This window comes from Arachis ipaensis, chromosome B06 (genome assembly GCF_000816755.2).
Source record: "Arachis ipaensis cultivar K30076 chromosome B06, Araip1.1, whole genome shotgun sequence".
In the NCBI taxonomy this organism is placed as follows: domain Eukaryota; kingdom Viridiplantae; phylum Streptophyta; class Magnoliopsida; order Fabales; family Fabaceae; genus Arachis; species Arachis ipaensis.
Window position 1 is genome coordinate 97775000 of NC_029790.2, and position 20481 is coordinate 97795480.

General features: G+C 37.8%; 2 protein-coding genes across 3 annotated transcripts; one reads left to right on the forward strand and one right to left on the reverse strand.

Moving 5' to 3' along the window:
• Nucleotides 77-4940, forward strand: LOC107604697 (cytochrome P450 98A2). The gene is made up of 3 exons (XM_016306343.2): nucleotides 77-630; nucleotides 3224-3618; nucleotides 4036-4940. Exons 1-3 carry the CDS (start codon nucleotides 144-146, stop codon nucleotides 4678-4680), a joined length of 1527 nt encoding a protein of 508 aa, XP_016161829.1. The 5' UTR covers nucleotides 77-143; the 3' UTR covers nucleotides 4681-4940.
• LOC107604698 (cysteine proteinase inhibitor 7) lies at nucleotides 5306-14911 on the reverse strand. 2 transcript variants are annotated; one of them, XM_016306344.2, is made up of 6 exons: nucleotides 14901-14911; nucleotides 7843-8137; nucleotides 6909-7128; nucleotides 6185-6283; nucleotides 5868-6010; nucleotides 5306-5717 (listed from the first exon to the last, which is right to left on the reverse strand). In XM_016306344.2, exons 2-6 carry the CDS (start codon nucleotides 8059-8061, stop codon nucleotides 5580-5582), a joined length of 819 nt encoding a protein of 272 aa, XP_016161830.1. In that variant the 5' UTR covers nucleotides 8062-8137; nucleotides 14901-14911; the 3' UTR covers nucleotides 5306-5579. The 2 variants fall into 2 exon arrangements, with proteins under 2 accessions (XP_016161830.1, XP_016161832.1); XM_016306346.2 differs by lacking the exons at nucleotides 6185-6283; nucleotides 14901-14911 and having other exon boundaries at nucleotides 7843-8198.

Sequence of the window (20481 nt, forward strand, 5' to 3'; positions counted from 1 at the left end):
AGAACATATAATTACACAAACGTCCAATTTCCACCAACTCCCTATCTTCTCTCCACAGTAATATATACCAACACCAACTAGCCTCCAACCCTTTCTTAAAACACCACAACACACACCATTTCCTCTCGTCAAATCGCATAACCATGGCTTTTCTTACTACGATCATACCCCTCTCCCTCTTAGCACTTCTTTTCTACAAGCTCTACTTCAGGCTAAGGTTTAAGCTCCCACCGGGCCCACGTCCGTGGCCAGTTGTCGGAAACCTCTACGACATAAAGCCCGTGAGGTTCCGATGCTTCGCGGAGTGGGCCCAGTCCTACGGCCCAATTATCTCGGTGTGGTTTGGATCGACTTTGAATGTAATTGTTTCGAACTCTGAGCTGGCAAAGGAGGTGCTGAAGGAGCATGATCAGCAGCTGGCCGACCGCCATAGGAGCCGGTCGGCGGCGAAGTTTAGCCGGGACGGGAAGGACCTCATTTGGGCCGACTATGGGCCACACTATGTGAAGGTGAGGAAGGTTTGCACTCTTGAGCTCTTCTCCCCAAAGAGGCTTGAGTCTTTGAGGCCTATAAGAGAAGATGAGGTCACTGCCATGGTTGAATCCATTTTCAATGACTGCATCAATCCTGGTATGTTTCATGTTTTATTATCATTTATTAACATGAATTTATTGTTCTGAGATTTTTTTTTCCTTGGAAGGGAAGGGGGCTATTTGTGTGTAATAATTTCTCTGCCTCGTTGTTTTGGGTTTCTTCGGCACTACTGCTACTCGGTTTTGCTTTCCTAAGTGTTGGGATAATTTGACTTTTCTTTTTTATTAATAATAACATATACTATACCATAATATGCTACACAGTGCATTATTTAAATAAAATATTTTTTATTTATTAATAAATTTGCTTTGCAAGCTTATGCAAAGTGGGCGGCAATAAAAATTATTTTTAATTTAATTTACCAAACACAAATGCTATAACTTTTGAAAAGCTAATTTTTAAAATTTAATTTTTATAAATTATTTTTAAAACGTAAAAATTTTCCGAAACTAAACGGGTATAAGTAGTATTTTAGAAGTTAGAACTAATAAGGTAGGGCCTTGACCAGTCATAGGAATTAGGAACAATGAATAATTAAATAGTAAATAAAGTTTATGATTTTGTATGAGTGTAGGACCATATATATTCGTAGTAGGGGGTTGGTGTACCAAATTCACCCACTGATTATTTCCTTATTTCTTTTTCTCTTTTAACTAAAAATTTCTATGTAACTGAGTACCGAACGTAGAACTAATTATTTTTTATATGCTAATTACAGTTGTGTAATATATATAATAAAGTTTTGGGTGTGTAATACTTAATTATGGGACTCATAATTGATTTTAAAGAAATCGTTAGTGTCGATTTGTTTAAAATCGTTACCAACGATTTGAGTGAAGAGGAACAATAATTAAAAAGCTTTGGATTAACAATCAATGGTTATAATCAACTTAAAAAATGAGAGTAACGATTTCATGGTTGTAGAAATTTTAAAAAAAAAAATTTGTCTTACTTAAAATCGTTAATCTCATTTTCACAATTTTTTGTCTCTTTCTGAAATCGTAAGTCATGATTTTTTATGGTATTGAAAATCCCCATATCAATGTATTACACCAAATTAGTATAATATTAATGTATTACATTCCTTCGATTGTAATATCAAAAAAATTAGCCCGTAGAACGTAAGCCACACTGCCACAATTTCATATATATATATATCGTTTCTGTTTTGAAAGAAAATTGTTGAAGTGGGATAATTTTATTGTTAGCCTTTCTAATAATTTTCACCTTGTAGACACATTTTCTTCCGACAAGAACTATCATCAAATTAGTTTTCACAGACCAGGCATTATTAACAGTGAACTATGAAAGTATGAATAATTCAATTTGAGAATGAAAAAATTATTGAAATTCTTTATTGAAAAAAACAATAACTAATGAAGTGGTTGGCTGTGGTTGGTGAACTATGACTGAAAACTTTGCTGGACTTTTTTTATTGTGTGTGAAAGCTCCTTTAGCGCTCTAATGTCTTTCTCCCATACCTAAACACTGCAACTATTAGATGCTCCTTCCCAACCACAAGTTCCACTGGCCTTCTACCTAGCTTTTCGGCATTTTTAGCAAAAAGAGCTTCACACATAAAGGCTCACACAACGAATCAGTTATTCCTTATGACCCTATTTTGGTTTTTTCTTTTTATCTTCCTATATATATGGTTTTTTTTTTAACAAGGACCCCAAACAGCAAAAAAGAAAAACAAAGGAAAGTCTAGAAAGAGTCTCTTGTCCTAACAATACCCATACAACCAGAAATAAGAGAATAAACTATAGTAGGAGAAGGGGTATCATATATATGAATTTCTAACGGTAGACTCTGACTCTACTTAGCTAGACAATCAGCCACCAAATTTGCTTCCCAAAAGTTGTGACGCCAATTAATCTTCTATATGCGGTGAGACAAAACAAAGATATCTTGGATGAGGGGGAAATAGGGGGGAGTGGATCCTCTCCCGTGAATAAAAAACTGGATGGTGTGCAGTGTTTAATCTAACCATTCACTACATTCTCTCTCTTATTTATTTCTGGTCCCACTATTAAAATCAAAGGTGAGAGATTGCACTGTATTTTGTCAAGTGTTGAAAAAACTGGAGAGGATCCATTTCCGAAATAGGGAGTGATTAGACGGACACCTATTCTTAATCATGTTGATTATAGGAACAACTAAAGTACCAAAATTAACCCTAAAAAATTAATACATTGACAAAATTAATTATAAAAAAAAGTAAAATTAACTCGTAACAAACGCTGACCAAAACTGACTAATCATTAAGACGACGTTAATGATTTATCCTACATCTAATGTTAATAATTAGATAGTTTTGACAAGCGGAAAACATCGTTCATGATTATAAGTTAGTTTTATATCTTTTCATTATTAGTTGTCTATCATTTGAAGCCCAAATAAAATTACTAGTATGATATCACAAGTCCATAACTATATTGGGTAGTAGTACTGGTAATAACTTTCTCTGGTTTGCCATAAATTATACTTGTAACCATAAAATCAATATCTTCATTATAATAAACATTTTTATTTGTTGGTATCTTCCAATTTTTCAGAATTGGAAAGGTTTGGACAATTTTTTTTTAACATAAGTGGTTGCACACTTTTTCTTTTTCGTTTTGATCAGAAAACTTAGGAAAAAGTTTTTTGGTGAAGAAATACTTGGGAGCCGTGGCATTCAACAACATCACTAGGCTAGCATTTGGCAAAAGATTTGTGAACTCAGAAGGTATAATGGATGAGCAAGGAGTAGAATTCAAGGCTGTAGTGGCAAATGGATTGAAGCTAGGAGCATCTCTGGCCATGGCCGAGCACATTCCGTGGCTGCGATGGATGTTCCCACTCGAAGAGGAGGCTTTCGCCAAGCACGGTGCTCACCGCGACAAACTCACCAGAGCCATCATGGAAGAGCACACTCAAGAGCGGCTGAAATCCGGTGCCAAGCAACATTTTGTTGATGCCCTCCTCACATTGCAAGAAAAATATGACCTTAGTGAAGACACCATCATTGGTCTACTTTGGGTATGTTCTACTCACTAGTTACCATACAGTTTCGGATCCAATGTATTCATAATGCTTAATTAAATCATGTAAATTGCATGTAAGTCCATCATGCACAAATTCTCAACATTGATCAGTTTATCTAATCAACAATACTGAGAACGTGTCATGATGCAATGTGCAATTTACTTCTATAAGAGTATCAAGAGAACTCTTTAATTTTTAATTATTTTATTTTATTTTTGAAGGATATATGTGTAAAAAAAGGAGTGAAAAAAATTGATGATATTTCATTTACCTACCTTAAAGTATTAGCAACTATTTTGGTGCTTGCTTTCTTTTTCTTTTATTCTATTTCACCTACCAAAACCATAATTGACATATTTGTCTTCATTCTTTTTTTTGGTAATACATATATTGACTTCATTACTTATATAGGACATGATTACTGCTGGCATGGACACAACAGCAATATCAGTTGAGTGGGCCATGGCTGAACTAATCAAGAACCCAAGAGTCCAACAGAAAGCCCAAGAGGAGCTAGACAGGGTGATTGGGCTTGAAAGGATAATGACAGAATTAGATTTCTCAAGCCTCCCATACCTCCAATGCGTGGCAAAGGAAGCCCTAAGGCTCCACCCACCAACCCCACTAATGCTCCCACACAGGGCCAATTCCAACGTCAAAGTTGGTGGCTATGACATACCAAAAGGCTCCAACGTGCACGTGAACGTGTGGGCCGTGGCACGTGACCCAGCTGTATGGAAAAACCCACTGGAGTTCAGGCCTGAGAGGTTCCTTGAGGAGGATGTGGACATGAAGGGACATGATTTTAGGCTGCTCCCCTTTGGTGCTGGACGTAGGGTATGCCCCGGTGCACAACTTGGGATCAATTTGGTGACGTCAATGTTGGGTCATCTTTTGCATCATTTTAGTTGGGCCCCACCTGAGGGAACGAGGCCCGAGGAGATTGACATGTCGGAGAATCCTGGGTTGGTCACTTACATGAGTGCACCACTTCAGGCTGTGCCAACTCCTAGGTTGCCCTCACATTTGTACAAACGTGTGCCTGCTGATATTTAATATTTTCTAATCCATAAATATTTTGTTTACTCATTTTCACCTTTGAGTACAAATAAGACAAGTTTTTCCCTTTTGTTGCTTTTGGAACTTCTCCTCCTTCTTGTTGTTGGTAGTAGTATGTTTTGCTATTATGTCTTTGTAACTATCATTGAAATTACAATGAGAAACCTAAGGATTTTATGTATTTTACATTGACACCTTCAAACTCAACAAAGTTTGTCCCATTCAGGTTTTGGAATGAAATTCCTACTTAAGAGAAATATATAGTTTTTAATTTAGCATGAAATATAGTTAAACAGGAAGAGAATTGAAGTGAAGTAGCTCTAAGCATCTTGTTCTTGGTATTTGAAAGCGAGGGTTGTATATCTAATTCTTTGCATGCTTAATGCATTCTCTTTCCAAGTTATATCTTTTCATATGAGTTGAGTAAACACTCTCCTTCTTGTCCAATCATACTACCTATACCTATATATAGTACATGAAAAACGAAAGTGATGCATCATCCTCTCATGCTTCCTATTAACATGTCTATGCTATGCTAAGAGAAAGTAAAGCACAACTGCACAAGAAGCACTTCAAATATAGATAGGCAGAATCCTTTCTAAATTTGTAAAGCAAAATCCAATTACTTGTATTTTTATCACTTCACATAACTTGTCACACAGTTTGTTATTACTGAAGAATAAACATATTAACATGTAGTAAGAGCAAACGCAGAATAAATTTACAAGGCAAGCCACATTATGCATTTATTATTTACATCAAAGTATTAAAGGCATGTTTTATATGTATTAACTAGTTCCTATAATGTATAATACACTACACACAACACATTTCGTCCTAGTGGTAAGAGAAGTGTCACTCCATTTACATAAATTAAACGAAGATAGCTACTGAATTCAGGGAGAATCTTGTTTCATCCAGCTTACATAAAACCTTCCACCAACTTTCTTATTTAATTCAACCACAAACCTCTCTTCTTTCATCCCCCTTCTTAACTTCAGAAGCAAGTTTAATTTCACATAATCTTCAACTACCTGAAATTTTAGCCAAAAGAAGCATGCCAATTGAAGAAAGAGATAACAGAAGACTAGAAATGCAAAAGAAACAAATCCAAAGCAAGAACTGAGGAAAAAGCAGATCATATGGAAGCATGTGATGAGTATTTTGCTAATAGGACTCCTCACCTTGGCTCTGGCCAGAACAATCTCCAGAAGTTCATATGGAGACAAAGAGTTGGATCTTAGCGCAATGGACTTTACAGCATAACTGGCTGCGTCTATGATCTCAGGATCAAGAGTTGGCACTTCATGCCATCCCAGTTTGTGTCCTGATTTAAGAGTAATATCATTTTCTTAGAAATAACACTGATATTTAAATAGGAGAGAAAAAAAATGTTAATAAATAAAGTAGGAAGAGATCCAAGTTTTAATGTAACAACTATGATCCCAACTGTACAAGCAGCGGCAGGACTAGACAAAAATTCTATGGGCAAAAAACATACTCTTTTTCGGCGGATGGTTCTCGCCTTCTCGGAAGGTTTTCACGTTTCTCTGAGATTGTAAGGATATAAAAACTATCCCTGAAGTGATCTTGATTGTTTCTACAACATTTAAACTATTGTCATGGAATTTATTGCCCAAAATTGAAAATTCCATTCCATACAGCATCTTAGTTCTTATGATTGCGATAATTTTTTCCTTAAACTCTAGTAGCACCAATCTATCACAAACAACACATAAAACTACAAATAAATGGTCCAGATGAATTAAATAAGTTACTTTTTCAATAATGACAACACAACCCGCTTATTTTTCTCTTGCCAACTAGGTGCCAAATCCAATGTTTACTGTTATTGAGTCAAGTAATAATAACAAGAGTGCCAAAATAAGGTTAAACATTTATGCAGATAATGACTTAAAAATTATATAATGTGCTAAAAGGTTAGTTACACACTACTATTATGCACCTCCATGCATATAAGCTTTTCTGGGTTCATCTATCCAATGTAGAAAGGATAAATTCACAGCCATGGTAAGGTCAATGTCAGTATCCATATCTTTTCAACAATTAGAAGAAAACGTACTCTCCACCTCTTGAATATTTAAATCATACAAACAACGAAACTGCTAACAGCTAATTCTTGTGTCATCAATAAAGCGGGAGGAACAGATGATAAATGAAACATTCTTTATGGGAATTCATGAATAGATTTAAGGAATCTTTACCTTGCTGAACGCCAAGGTCTGAACCCTTAAAGGGAGTGATAGCATGAATTTGCCTGAATTCCTGCAACTGCTTGAAGTTCATCCATGGCTTCACCCAAATTTTGGCTTCATATAACTTCTTCTTTCCTCCATCAATTGCTTCAAGCGTAAGAAAATATATCTTACCCGCTACTACCTGCTCTTTTGCCTTCAATACCTTTGCAAACTCAAGAAGGCCATTCTGCATGAAAGAGAAATAACTCAATATAGCTAAAGATTCGGACTTTGATTAAATAATTTGCATGGGAAGAGCGAAACATGGTTAGAATGGCCAAGTTAAGAAAATTCCTTTATAGGTTGATTTGGTTGGAATCAAGAAACCTATTTTCTAAATTTGTTCCCTGTTTTCAACCAACTTTTTTCCTTTACAAAAATCTGATAAACATAAACCCAAACAAGCGGTAATGATTTCCATGGTTCCTTTCTCTCTAATAAAATTGAGTAAAAAGTTAAAACAACTATTCAACTAAGATTTGTCCCATTTGGGAAGCAAGTACACAAGTAGTTAATTGTTTAAGTTATAGTTCTATGGAACACAATACGGTTTGCTAGGGGATGGGTACGCAGTGGGCCACGTTTAAAATATTTATGTGAAAAATATAATTATGGCATTCTGGTATGCAGATGAATTGCGAATTAGTATGCGAAATTGGTAATTCATGTAACTCTGGTTTAAGCAACCCAATTGAAAACTCCCAAGATCAAATAGCAGGGTTAAGTGGTTAAGTGAAAGACACCACTTATCTAGACGACCAGTGACCAAACGATGAACTTCCACAAAATCCCTAGAAATTAAGCACGAATATTGGGAAAATGAAGAAAGGAATCAAATCCACAGGTCAATAAAGTTCAACCTTTAACACACATGAAGGAAATCAATTAGACAGGTGAATACCTCTTTGTTGTTGTGTTCTTGAATTGCGAAACGAGCGAGGCTTTCGATTTCAGCGTGGTTCGAAACGGCGTCGTGGTGGGAGTCACGAAGCCCTCCGAGCTTCATACGAATGATGTTGTCGTGGTGCTCTTCCACCATGCGAGATCCCAAGACGCAGAGCCCAGAAAGCGCAAGGAGAAGAGAAAGCAAAGTCACAAGAGAGAACGCACCAAGCTTCATCGTCTTCAACGAATTCTGCAACGAACAAATGGTGAATGAATTTTAGTTGCTTAGTTAGTTAGTTGGTGCCTCTCTCCTTTTTTGTTTGTTTGTTTGTTTTTTGGTATAGTTGGTGACTGTCATCGTCTGTGCAAACTGCAAAGTGCGAACAAATTCTATTAAGGCCCCCACGGCCCCACCCAATTTTTGGAGACCCACACTTTATCGGTGCCTATTAAGGCGAGAAAACGTAGCCTTTTGTGTAGTAACTACTAACAACGGCACCACTTCCTTCGAAAATAATGATACATTTGTCTGAGAGTGTATTTTTAATACTTTAATTATTTTGTAATAGAATTAAAGATTTAGTTAACACGACAACCTAATTTTTTATAGAATTTTTTTAAATAAATAAATTAAATATTTTATTTACGGATATAGATAATTTGTAGTATATTTATCAATTTGCATAGCTTAACTTATCTCGTTTACATTTGTAAATAAGATAAACATGTTTGTTGTTGCATCTATTACATTTGCACACGTGTTGTGAAACAGGGCTTATCTCATTTACAATGTAAACAAGTTAAGCAAGGCGTTTACAGCGTGACTGTTGTCACTTTCGAACCATTTTTTACTTCCAATGTATGATAATGACTGGGTACAACTGATAATTCTGGAATTAGTTGTAGGGCAAGCAGAAGATACTAAACTGAAACACCTACCGGAGTCTCTAGTACAAACTCCTCCTCATCATCACCTCAGAAGAACCATCATTATTGCTATCGGCAACATACTCCTCATTGGACTCCTCATCATCTACGTTCATGTCTACCACTTGACTAGTACAGTGCAACGGTAGTGGTGCAAGAGATGGGTCGTTCTGGACAAAATTCGAGTGGCCAAAACCACCACCACCAACATCACCAACCTCCATAAAAAACTCCATCACTTGTTTCGCTGTGAAATTCTTCCGTGGATATCAAACATGGGACGCACATGCTCATCGCTATCGAGCCAAAATAGGCAAAACTAAAAAATTCCGTTTTTCCATTAGTGCTATCAACCTACCCAACTTTTTCAACCTTTTTTGTCCTATTAGCATTGAGATTCGTCAACATTAGACTCTTTAGCTTAAACAAAGAATTTGTTCTCTGAATGCGCAACAGAATAGGATTTTCACACTTAAATATAACTTTATTGTCACTGTTTCTCATATCACAATTGAGATACAAACTTACAACAACATAGCCACTACCACTAGACATTTTTCCTAAATTCAGTAAAGAAAAAGGGAGGAGAAGAAATGATGAAATATTTTTGGAGAATACAAATAGTTGCAACTCCTTTTATAACTGCTCAAAATTTGTCGTACTTTATCCTGTGTATAGTGCAAATGTCATAAATTCTTTAATATCTCATTTAATTTACACTTTAAACGAGATACATGTTGATCGTTTTCTTTCATGTATCACGTGTACAAATGTGATACATGCAATGACAAACATGTCTTATCTCGTTTACAGTATAAACAAGATATACACAAACTTATCTCATTTATACTGTAAACGAAATAAGTTAAACAATATAAATTAATAAATATACTACAAATTATTTATATCCGTAAATAAAATATTTAATTTATTTATGAAAAAATCTATTTTTTAAATATAAAAATAACAATGAAATTTCATAAACAATATTCTTCTCCACCCTTATCCTCATTAAAGAAAATGCCTTTCATTTTCTTCTATATTTTTAGAAAAGACATATATCTGTTGTGGATTCCTATCAATTTATCCATGTAGAAATGATGGATATATTAAAAGAAAATTTTGTTAAGAATCTATAAAAAAAAATACAATATACATAACATAAATTAATCTATATTGTAAACTAAAAATTCATAATCTCTTCGGTAAAAGAACAACACAATGAAAAAAGCATAGCACAAAATTCATCTCCAGGCGTAGCATGATGGCATTCCAATTAGAGTATGATTTCTAATTCTAGTCTTAGGTTTATAAACATATAGAAATTAATGAAAATTTGATCATTTCAAATATCAAGGATAGTTAACAGATCTGTTTGTAAGATTATTTTTCTTTTGTTTTTGTCATTATTTATTCGTGGGATAGGTCTCTATTTGTATGAGAATTTTGTGGATATTTGTTTTTATCCTATAACAAATAATCTGGCATAAATATATTTTGATAAAAATTTTATTATTTTTATTTATATAAAATACATGTTAAAATACGAAATATACATAAAAAAATTATGTAAAGCAATATTATATATATATATAATAAAAAACTTAGGAGAGTTATAGCCGACAAAGTTTTTTTCTCCATTGTTTATTTTACTCAAAAATCATATATAAAAAAGGAGATCATCGACTCTAAAAAATAGCACCATTCTCTATTGTTGTATTAAAAAACAATTATCTGATTTGGTCAATGAGAGCGGATATTGTTACTTGTGCCCACTCCGACTCCCAATTTCACTCCCCTTTGTATTATTATTATTATTATTATTCAACCTACTTCATCTATCTCAAGACCATGCTTTTTCTTCATAATCTATAATCATTAGGGATGAAAACAGGTCACTCTTTATTCTTAACAAATTAAATTTATCAGGTAGTTAATTGATCTAAATTTAGTTTAAGTTTGTTATAAACCCTTTTTTTAAATATTAAATTTGGTTTGAACCTGATCTAACTTAAAACTTGTTAAAAGATTTAACAGTTTTTTTAGAGTCTAAATCTATGATTATTGTATAATAGGTCAGACCAAATACAGACCCCTAACAAGTCAGACTACAAACTCTTGACAAGCTACCTAACTTATTTTCATCCCTAATATTCATCCACTTCTGCAAATCTCCTTACAATCTTTTCCAACAAATAGAACTAGTTAAGTTTGATGGATCGTCCTATCGACGAGATCTTTCCGCGCTTTTTCCCTTACCTCCAGTTGAGAACGTAATATAATAACAACGTCATTGCCGCGACTGCTACCATTTTGAATTTTCATGGTAATTCTTAATTGAGGTATTGCACACTAAACTACTGTTACGGACCATCAAAGTCTAGCCCAACTAGTCGCCGGAAACGACCAGCATCTCCCACGTGGACAGGGGCAGCTCGCGAATACCCTGGCCAGTGGGCTAGGTCATCTTTTGGGCCCATCCAACACCATATATAAGGGGAGAGGTCAGCTCTCCCCTCGAGGTACGTCACATCTTTACCTAATTCGGCCATCCTTTGGTACAGACTCTGACTTGATCGTCGGAGTGTCCTTGTAGGTGGCCACCCCCCCTCCGCGTTTCGTTCAACCTTCGGCATCGCCAGCACACCTCAACCCTCACTCCACGTCCGCTCAGGGTCTCTCCCTCTCTCTTACTCATCACCATCCGATTACCCGAGAACATCAGGTAACGAACATTGACGCCGTCTGTGGGGAACCCGACGCAGACATGGAGCGACCCATCACTTCGGAGGAGCTCCGTGAAGGAGGCGGGGCCCGCTTGAGCAGGACAAGTTTGATAGCCCGCGCTACCGAACAGCCGAGATCCTCTGTTCAACCCAACCAACAAATGTACACCAAGACACCCGAAAGGCGTCCCTTCGGGGGGACGGGAGCTGACAGCGCCAAGATCATGCAAGAACTCAGGCATAGAGTACAAAATCTTGAGCGGGAGCTGGCGGCAAGGGACCGATCCCACGAAGACGTTAGCCACTCGCATGGCGATGACAGCCGGTCCCACGCCTGCACCCGATCCTCCTCCCGAGCACACAACAGCTAGGGAAGAAGCCTAACAAGGCACGAAGAGGTGCACACACAAGAAACTTCCCGACCTACCCAAGGCGAGTCGGAAAGCCACTGGGAATCCACGAAAAGGAAACCCAGGAGACAACAAGATCCCATTATCATGGGAGCCACCCCCTTTCACCCCTCAATCCTCAAGGTCTGGCTCCCGAGAAACTTCGTCAAGCCAACGGACATGAGGTACGATGGGACCAAGGACCCCCAGGAGCATATCACAGCTTTTGAAGTAAGGATGAACTTGGAAGGGGTAGGTGATGCGGTCAGATGCCGGGCATTCCCCGTAACACTGGCCGGTCCAGCAATTCGATAGTTCAACGCCTTCCCACAAGAGTCCATTACAACTTTCATAGACATATCTCGAAGCTTTCTAGCTCGGTTCACGACGCGCATAGGCAAAGTAAAACACCCAATCAACTTGGTGGGAGTTACCCAAAAACCCAGGGAGCCGACTAGGAAGTTTCTAGATAGATTCAACGACGAGTGTTTGGAGATCGACGGCCTCACGGACTCAGTCGCTAGTCTATGCCTAACAAATAGCTTGCTAAATGAAGACTTTAGGAAGCACCTCACAACCAAGCCTGTATGGACCATGCAGGAAATTCAAAGCGTGGCCAAGGAATACATCAACGACGAAGAGGTCAGCCAGGTTGTCGCAGCCAACAAACGGCAGATCCCTAGCTCGTCAGCCTGGCAAGCCCCTCAAGTCAACAGGTACAAAGAAGATCCCAGGGACGACACCTGAAAGAGTGAAACTCTCGCGCGATCTAGAATTTTCACAAATAAATTCGTGTTGTAAGTATAACTTCTAGACCGACAAGAATTCATTTCTTACAAAAGTTTTTAGTTGTCACTTAAGCAAACCCAATAAAAATTTATAACCGAAGTATTTAAACCTCGGGTCGTCTTCTCAAGGAATTACAGGGAAGTATGACTTATTATTAGCTATGAAAAAGGTAGAATTTTGGATTTTTGAAATAGGGAATAAGTAATTTGAATGGCAAGAAAAAGAAATAAATAATTATAAAGTAAACTCTTGGCAAGGTATGAGAATTAGAAGTCCTATCCTAGTTATCATTATTAATGGTGATGAGAATTATATTTTACTTCCCACTAAGTTAACCTTTGCTAAACAAAGGAAGGTCAAGTGGACTAATCAATTTTGATCCTCAGGTCCTAGTCAATTCCTAAGGAAAGAATAGAGTTATTGGAATCTAAATCAATTAGCAAAAATAACAATTATCAATCACAATGAGTTTGATAACTCAAGAGTCTCCAATTAATCAATTAAAGCCAAGAATATAAAAGGCTAAATAAAAATCATAAATCTGAAATACCTCAATTGCATTAATAATAGAAAATCAATCTAAACATAAAGAGTTCATAAACTAAATTGATAAAATAAATAAAAGAAACGTTGAACCTGTAATGAAGATAAATCAGTCCTAAAATTGAGAGAAATCCTAATCCTAATCCTAAGAGAGAGGAGAGAACCTCTCTCTCTAAAAACTACATCTAAATTATGAAAAGTGAATAATGGAAGACATGTTGTTGAATGGATGCATTCTCCCACTTTATAGCCTCTAATCTAAGTTTTCTGGGCCGAAAAATGGGTCAAAAATAGACTAGAAATCTACGTACAGGTTGCGGAAAAGTGACGCGAAAGCGTCGTCCACGCGTTTGCGCGGATTGGGTTTTCGCCAGGTCACGCGTCCGCGTTATCCATGTGTTCGCGTCGCTTGGCTTTGGGACAGCTATGGCAAATTATATATCGTTGTGAAGCCCCGGATGTTAGCTTTCCAACGCAACTAGAATCGCATCATTTGGACCTCTGTAGCTCAAGTTATGGTCAATTTAGTACCAAGAGGTCAGGCTGGACAGCTTTAGCAGTTCCTTCAGATTCTTGTATTCCTTCCACTTTTGCATGCTTCCTTTCCATCCTCTAAGTCATTCCTTCCCTATAAACTCTGAAATCACTTAACACACATATCAAGCATCTAATGGTAATAAGAGAGGTTTAATATTAGCAAATATAAGGCCAAAGAAGCATGTTTTCAATCATAGCACAAAATCAGGAAGGAGAATGTAAAACCATGCAAATAGTATGAATAAGTGTATGAAAGATTGAAAAAATCCACTCAATTGAGCACAAGATAAACCATAAAATAGTGGTTTATCAATCTCCCCACACTTAAACATTAGCATGTCCTCATGCTAAGCTTAAGAGAACTAAAAGAGTGAAGGGGAATGGTAGAATGTATGAAATGCAACCTATGAATGCAACTAAATGCAAAAATACTTCTACCTACTTGGTTAAAAGTAAACAATTCCTTCAAGAACAAATATGAACTGGATTTCACTAATTCAAATCACAAAATAAAGTACAAGTGAACTTGCAGAAGAAAATAGCTCGTGAAAGCCGGGAATAAGGAATCGAGCATCGAACCCTCACTGGAAGTGTATACACTCTAATTACTCAGGTGTTTAAGGTCAATCACTCTACTCTTCCCTAGTCATGCTTTCTCAACCTTGTTCTTCATCTAACCAATCAACAAATATTTAGTATACCAATGCAAACATCATGAGGTCTTTTCAGGGTTGTAATGTGGCTGAGGTAAAGGTAAGGATATATATATATATAAGGCTAAGTGAGCTAACAAAGTGAATCCTTGATTAATCTAAGATCTCACCTAACATATACATACTTTATATAATTTAAAATGCTTTACCTAACTACCCAAATTTTTTCCACTTTTGTATTACATGCTCATGTATCAAACTTATTTTTGAATTTTGTCCCATGTGCATTGATTCTTTTTATTTTGCATTTGGGGTAATATTATTTTTCTCTTTTTTTTTTCAATGCACATGGTAATTTAATTATTTTGATTTCACATGAGCATGCTTCCCAAATTTTCAAATAACTTATTCAATTTAATTTCCTTTTTTTTCTATCATCCCATGTTCCCATAAAATTCTCCATACTTAAATTATACACAATATTTATCTTAAGCTAACCAAAGATTCAACTTGGGATTTTTATTTTAGTTTTCTGCTTAAGGCTAGTAATGTGGTTATGGAATAGAGGGGGTTAAAAAGCTCAAAGTGGCTAACAAGGGTGACATAAAAGGGTAGGCTTATTTGGGATAAGTGAGTGAAAATAAGTAATGGCCTCAATCATATGCAAGCATGTAAATACACTAAATAATGGACATATAGAGTGGAACAAAGTAAAGATTGCAATTATAGAGAAGAAAACACACAAGAATAAAATATTTATGGTTAACTAATGTAACCATGTAATTAATCTCAAAATCTCACAGGTTGTATGTTCTGTGGCTCAAAAATCATGTCCCAAATACAACTTCAAACAAATTTAACACATAGAAAATTTTAATTTTTTTATTTAAATTAGTAAAATTTTTTTTTCAAAAATAGGGTCCTAGAAAGAAACTTATTATTTTTCAACCAAGTAGTATTTAAATGCAAACAATCAACTACACATGCAATCTATTATGCAATGCAACAATGAACTAATGAAGAAAATAAGACATTGGTGTTGAGAAGAGAATAACTAACCCATGGAGATCGGTATCGACCTCCCCACACTTAAAGGTTGCACCGTCCTCGGTGCATGCGAAGATGTACAAGTGGACGGGCTGCTCCAACTGATGCCTTTCTCTATAGATTTTGCAGATTGACTTGCCTGTCTCCCCATATAGAAGTGCTTCATTTTCCCTTCCTCGGTGGCCATCCTGAAAGAAGAGGAAAAGGGAGAAAAGTAACCCAGAAATAAAGATAAGAAAAATAAATAAAATATGGGTTGGTAATGCCAAATAGTAAAGGTCTCAATTACATGGTAGCTACAACATGCAGTGAGAAAACAGTAGAAGCATACGGCATATCAATAGTGCAAGAATTGCAACAATGGGGAAGATGGTGTGGGTAATGCAAAATAGTGTAAGTGCATATCAATGCAAAAGGAATATCAGTATTATAAAAATTGGCATTGACTTATGAATAATAATACCCAATTCGAATAAAATAAGTCATGAAGCACCAGAATAATTCAAAAAGATGTAACAGTTGAATGAGAAAATTTTAACACCAATGAAAAAATAATAATTTTAGAAAAGAAAATAAAAATATACCCAGAATTAAAATGCAATGGATGAAAGTATGCAAATAAATTAAATAAAATAGAATGTAAGTGAAGAGGGATGAGAAGTTAAAAAGATGAAGTAAGAAAGAAAGAAGAAAGAAGAAAAGATAGAAAAAAAATTAGGATTAGAAAAGAAAAGAAAAGATAATTGGCGCTGATCAGGATAAGTTGTGCGACGCAGGCGACGCGGACGCATGAGTGACGCGGTCGCGTGGTGTACAATAATTATCAGGTGACGCGGACGCGTGGGTCATGCGATCGCGTGGCCTGATTTGTGCGATTGGCGCGAGTGAAGCCTCGCGTTCGCGCAACTCTCTGTTCGAAACTCTTTTTGCCAAATTTTTGGGTGACGCGGTTGTGTGGTTGACGCAATTGCGTGGATGACCATTTTTGGAAAATGACGCGGCCGCGTGGGGAACGCGTTCGCGTGGGAGGGCTTGCGCTTCCAGCACGAGTTCAGCCCCATTCCAGCCCAACATACTGCCATACACCCCTTTACGTCGATTTTACAGAGCCACGCGTTCGCGTGGGTGACGTGGACGCGTGGGAGGCTATTTCGCAAACGATGCGAACGCATCAGTGATGTGGTTGCGTGATCATATTTGTGCCTAAGGCACGCCTCCAGCCACGCTTTCGTGTGACTTTCTGTTCACTTTTCTTGTCTTCCTAATGCACTTGTGACGCGGACGCGTCGGCAACGCTTACGCGTCGCGTGCATTTTTTTTTAATGTAAAAAATGCAGAATGCAGAATGCAGATGCTTATGCAAAATTTATGAATGACCACTAATAAAAATGAAAATAAAATAAAATAAAACTAAGAATAAAAATGAAAGATCATACCATGGTGGGTTGTCTCCCACCTAGCACTTTTAGTTATTGTCCTTAAGTTGGACATTTAGAGAGTCCTTTGTTATGGTGGCTTGTGCTTGAACTCAACCAGGAATCTCCACCAATGTTTGTGATTCCAATGGCCTCCGGGGGCCCAAACTAGGCATAGAAAGCCTTCAAGCAGGTTAAAGCAAGTGACAAAGCCCCAAGAGTGTTGATTTCTAGACTGAATTCCGGGGTCCCAAACCTTGCTTTTGCACCCATCTTCTTCTTGATCATTAGTGTTCCAACCGGGTGGCAAGCAATCTAATTTCTCACTAAAGCGGCCAAACAACTTCCTAAACCCATTCAGTTGGGATTTACCCCAACCTTTGCATTTAAACTTTGAGATTTCCACCATATTGAATCTTGCATGACGACTCCTACCACTAACCATCTCCCTCTTACTCTTAAAGCCACAAAGAGCTCTAAGCTGACCATCTGTTTCAAGCAAAGCATATTCAAGTGAGCTAATTAAGCTTAGAGATGAGAGATTTACCCACTTGAATGAAGGGATGGATGGTGATGGCTTTGGGGAAGAGGTCTCCAGCAACCTTGGCACGGTGATTTCCAGCTCCATTTCCTTGGCCTCTTCTTTGACAACTTCCACCTCTTTGCAAGCTTCTTCAATTTCAACCTCTTCCTCTTGGTAGATTTCTTCCAATTCAGTCTCTTCTTTATTACTTACCAAGGGCATAGGAGGTTGTGCTTTTTCTTCTTGAATCTCCATCTCGAGTCCAATGGGAGAGGATTCAATTGTAGATAATAATTCATTAATGATTAAATCCATCTCTTGATCATCCCCTTCAAAGTCTTCAACCATGATATGCTTTGGAGGTTGTACACTGATGCACGAAATTGTGATCTCTGGTAATGGCTCCAAAAACTTGGTGCTCTAATCTCAATTCATAATTTGTCACAACTTCGATACAACTAACCAGCAAGTGCACTGGATCGTCCAAGTAATAAACCTTACGTGAGTAAGGGTCGATCCCACGGAGATTGTTGGTATGAAGCAAGCTATGGTCACCTTGTAAATCTCAGTCAGGCAAATATAAAATAGTTATGGAGCTTTCGAAAATAAATAATAAAGGAAAGTAAAGATAGAAACACTTATGGAGATGCTTTCGTCCCTCTGAATCTCTGCTTTCCTGCTGTCTTCATCCAATCAGTCCTACTCCTTTCCATGGCTGGCTTTATGTAAGGATGTCACCGTTGTCAATGGCTACTTTTAATCCTCTCAGGAAAATGGTCCAAATGCTCTGTCACAGCACGGCTAATCGTCTGGAGGCATCACCCTTGTCGATGGCTGCATGCCAGCATCCTATTCCTCTCTGTGAAAATGGTCCGATGCGCTGTCACTGCATGGCTAATCATCTGGAGGTTCTCGATCATACTGGAATAGGATTTACTATCCTTTTGCGTCTATCACTATGCCCAGCACTCGCGAGTTTGAAGCTCATCACAGTCATTCAATCCTCGAATCCTACTCGAAATACCACAGACAAGGTTTAGACTTTCTGGACTCTCATGAATGCCGCCATCAATCTAGCTTATACCACGAAGATTCCGATTAAGAAATCCAATAGATAATCATTCAGTCGAAGGTAGAACGGAAGTGGTTGTCAGGCACGCGTTCATAGGGAATGATGATGATTGTCACGTTCATCACATTCAGGTTGAAGTGCGAATGAATATCTTAGAAGCGAAATAAGATGAATTGAATAGAAAAATAGTAGTACTTTGCATTAATCTTTGAGGGACAGCAGAGCTCCACACCTTAATCTATGGAGTGTAGAAACTCTACCGTTTGAAAATACATAAGTGAAGAAGGTCCAGGCATGGCCGAGAGGCCAGCCCTCAAACATGATCTAAGATAGCATACAACTGATCAAAGATGTCTCATACAATAGTAAAAAGTCCTATTTATAATAAACTAGCTACTAGGGTTTACAAAAGTAAGTAATTGATGCATAAATCCACTTCCGGGGCCCACTTGGTGTGTGCTTGGGCTGAGCTTGAAGTCTACACGTGGAGAGTTCATTCTTGGAGTTGAACGCCAGCTTTTGTGCCAGTTTGGGCGTTGAACTCCACTTTGCAACTTGTTTCTGGCGCTGGACGCCAGAATTGGGCAGAGAGCTGGCGTTGAACGCCAGTTTGCGTCATCTAAACTTGGGTAAAGTATGAACTATTATATATTGCTGGAAAGCCCTGGATGTCTACTTTCCAAAGCAATTATTTTGCTCCCAATAGTTTTGTGGAGGAAAATGCATTTGAGGCATCTCCGGGATCTCATGGTGATGAGCTTCATGCGCCTCTTGAGATCCATGACTGGGCTCTCTTGCTTGCTCCATCTTTTTCTTAGTGATGGGCTTATCTTCCTCAATGTGAATGTCTCCTTCTATGAAAGCTCCAGCTGAGTAACATAGATGGCAAATAAGATGAGGAAAAGCTAGCCTTGCCCCATGGGAGGGCTTTTCGGCTATTTTATAGAGTTCAAGGGAGATGACTTCATGAACTTCTACTTCCTCTCCAATCATGATGCTATGGATCATGATGGCCCGACCCACAGTAACTTTAGATCAGTTGCTAGTGGGGATGATGGAGCGTTGGATGAATTCCAACCATCCTCTAGCTACAGGCTTGAGGTCCAGTCTTCTCAGTTGAACCGGCTTGCCTTTGGAGCCAATCTTCCATTGAGCTCCTTCCACACATATGTCCATGAGGACTTGGTCCAACCTTTGATTAAAGTTGACCCTTCTAGTGTAGGGGTGCTCATCTCCTTGCATCATAGGCAAGTTAAACGCCAACCTCACATTCTCCGGACTAAAATCTAAGTATTTCCCCCGAACCATTGTAACATAATTTTTTGGATTCGGGTTCTTACTTTGATCATGGTTCCTAGTGATCCATGCATTGGCATAGAACTCTTGAACCATTAGGATGCCGACTTGTTGGATGGGGTTTGTTAGGACTTCCCAACCTCTTCTTTGGATTTCATGTCGGATCTCCGGATACTCATTTTTCTTGAGTTTGAAAGGGACCTTGGGGATCACCTTCTTCTTGGCCACAACATCATAGAAGTGGTCTTGATGAGCTTTGGAGATGAACCTTTCCATCTCCCATGACTCGAAGGTGGAAGCTTTTGTCTTCCCTTTCCCTTTTCTAGAGGATCCTCTGGTCTTGGGTGCCATCAATGGTAATGGAAAAATAAAAAGCTTATGCTTTTACCGCACCAAACTTAGAATTTTGCTCACCCTCGAGCAAGAGAAGAAAGAATAGATGAAGAAGAAGAAGAAAATATGGAGAGGAGGGGGGAGGTGTGTTTCGGCCAAGAAGAGGAAGAGAGGGTTGTTTTGTGTGAAAATGAGGAAGAATGGAGGGCTATATATAGGGAAGAGAGGGGGGTTAAGTTTCGGCCATATAGGGTGGGTTTGGGTGGAAAATTGATTTTGAATTTTGAAGGTAGGTGGAGCTTATGAGGTAGGTTTATGGGGAAGAGTGGATGGATGTGAGTGGTAAAGAGGTGATGGGAAAAGGAGATTGAGGTGATTGGTGAGGAGTTTTGGGGAAGAGTGTTT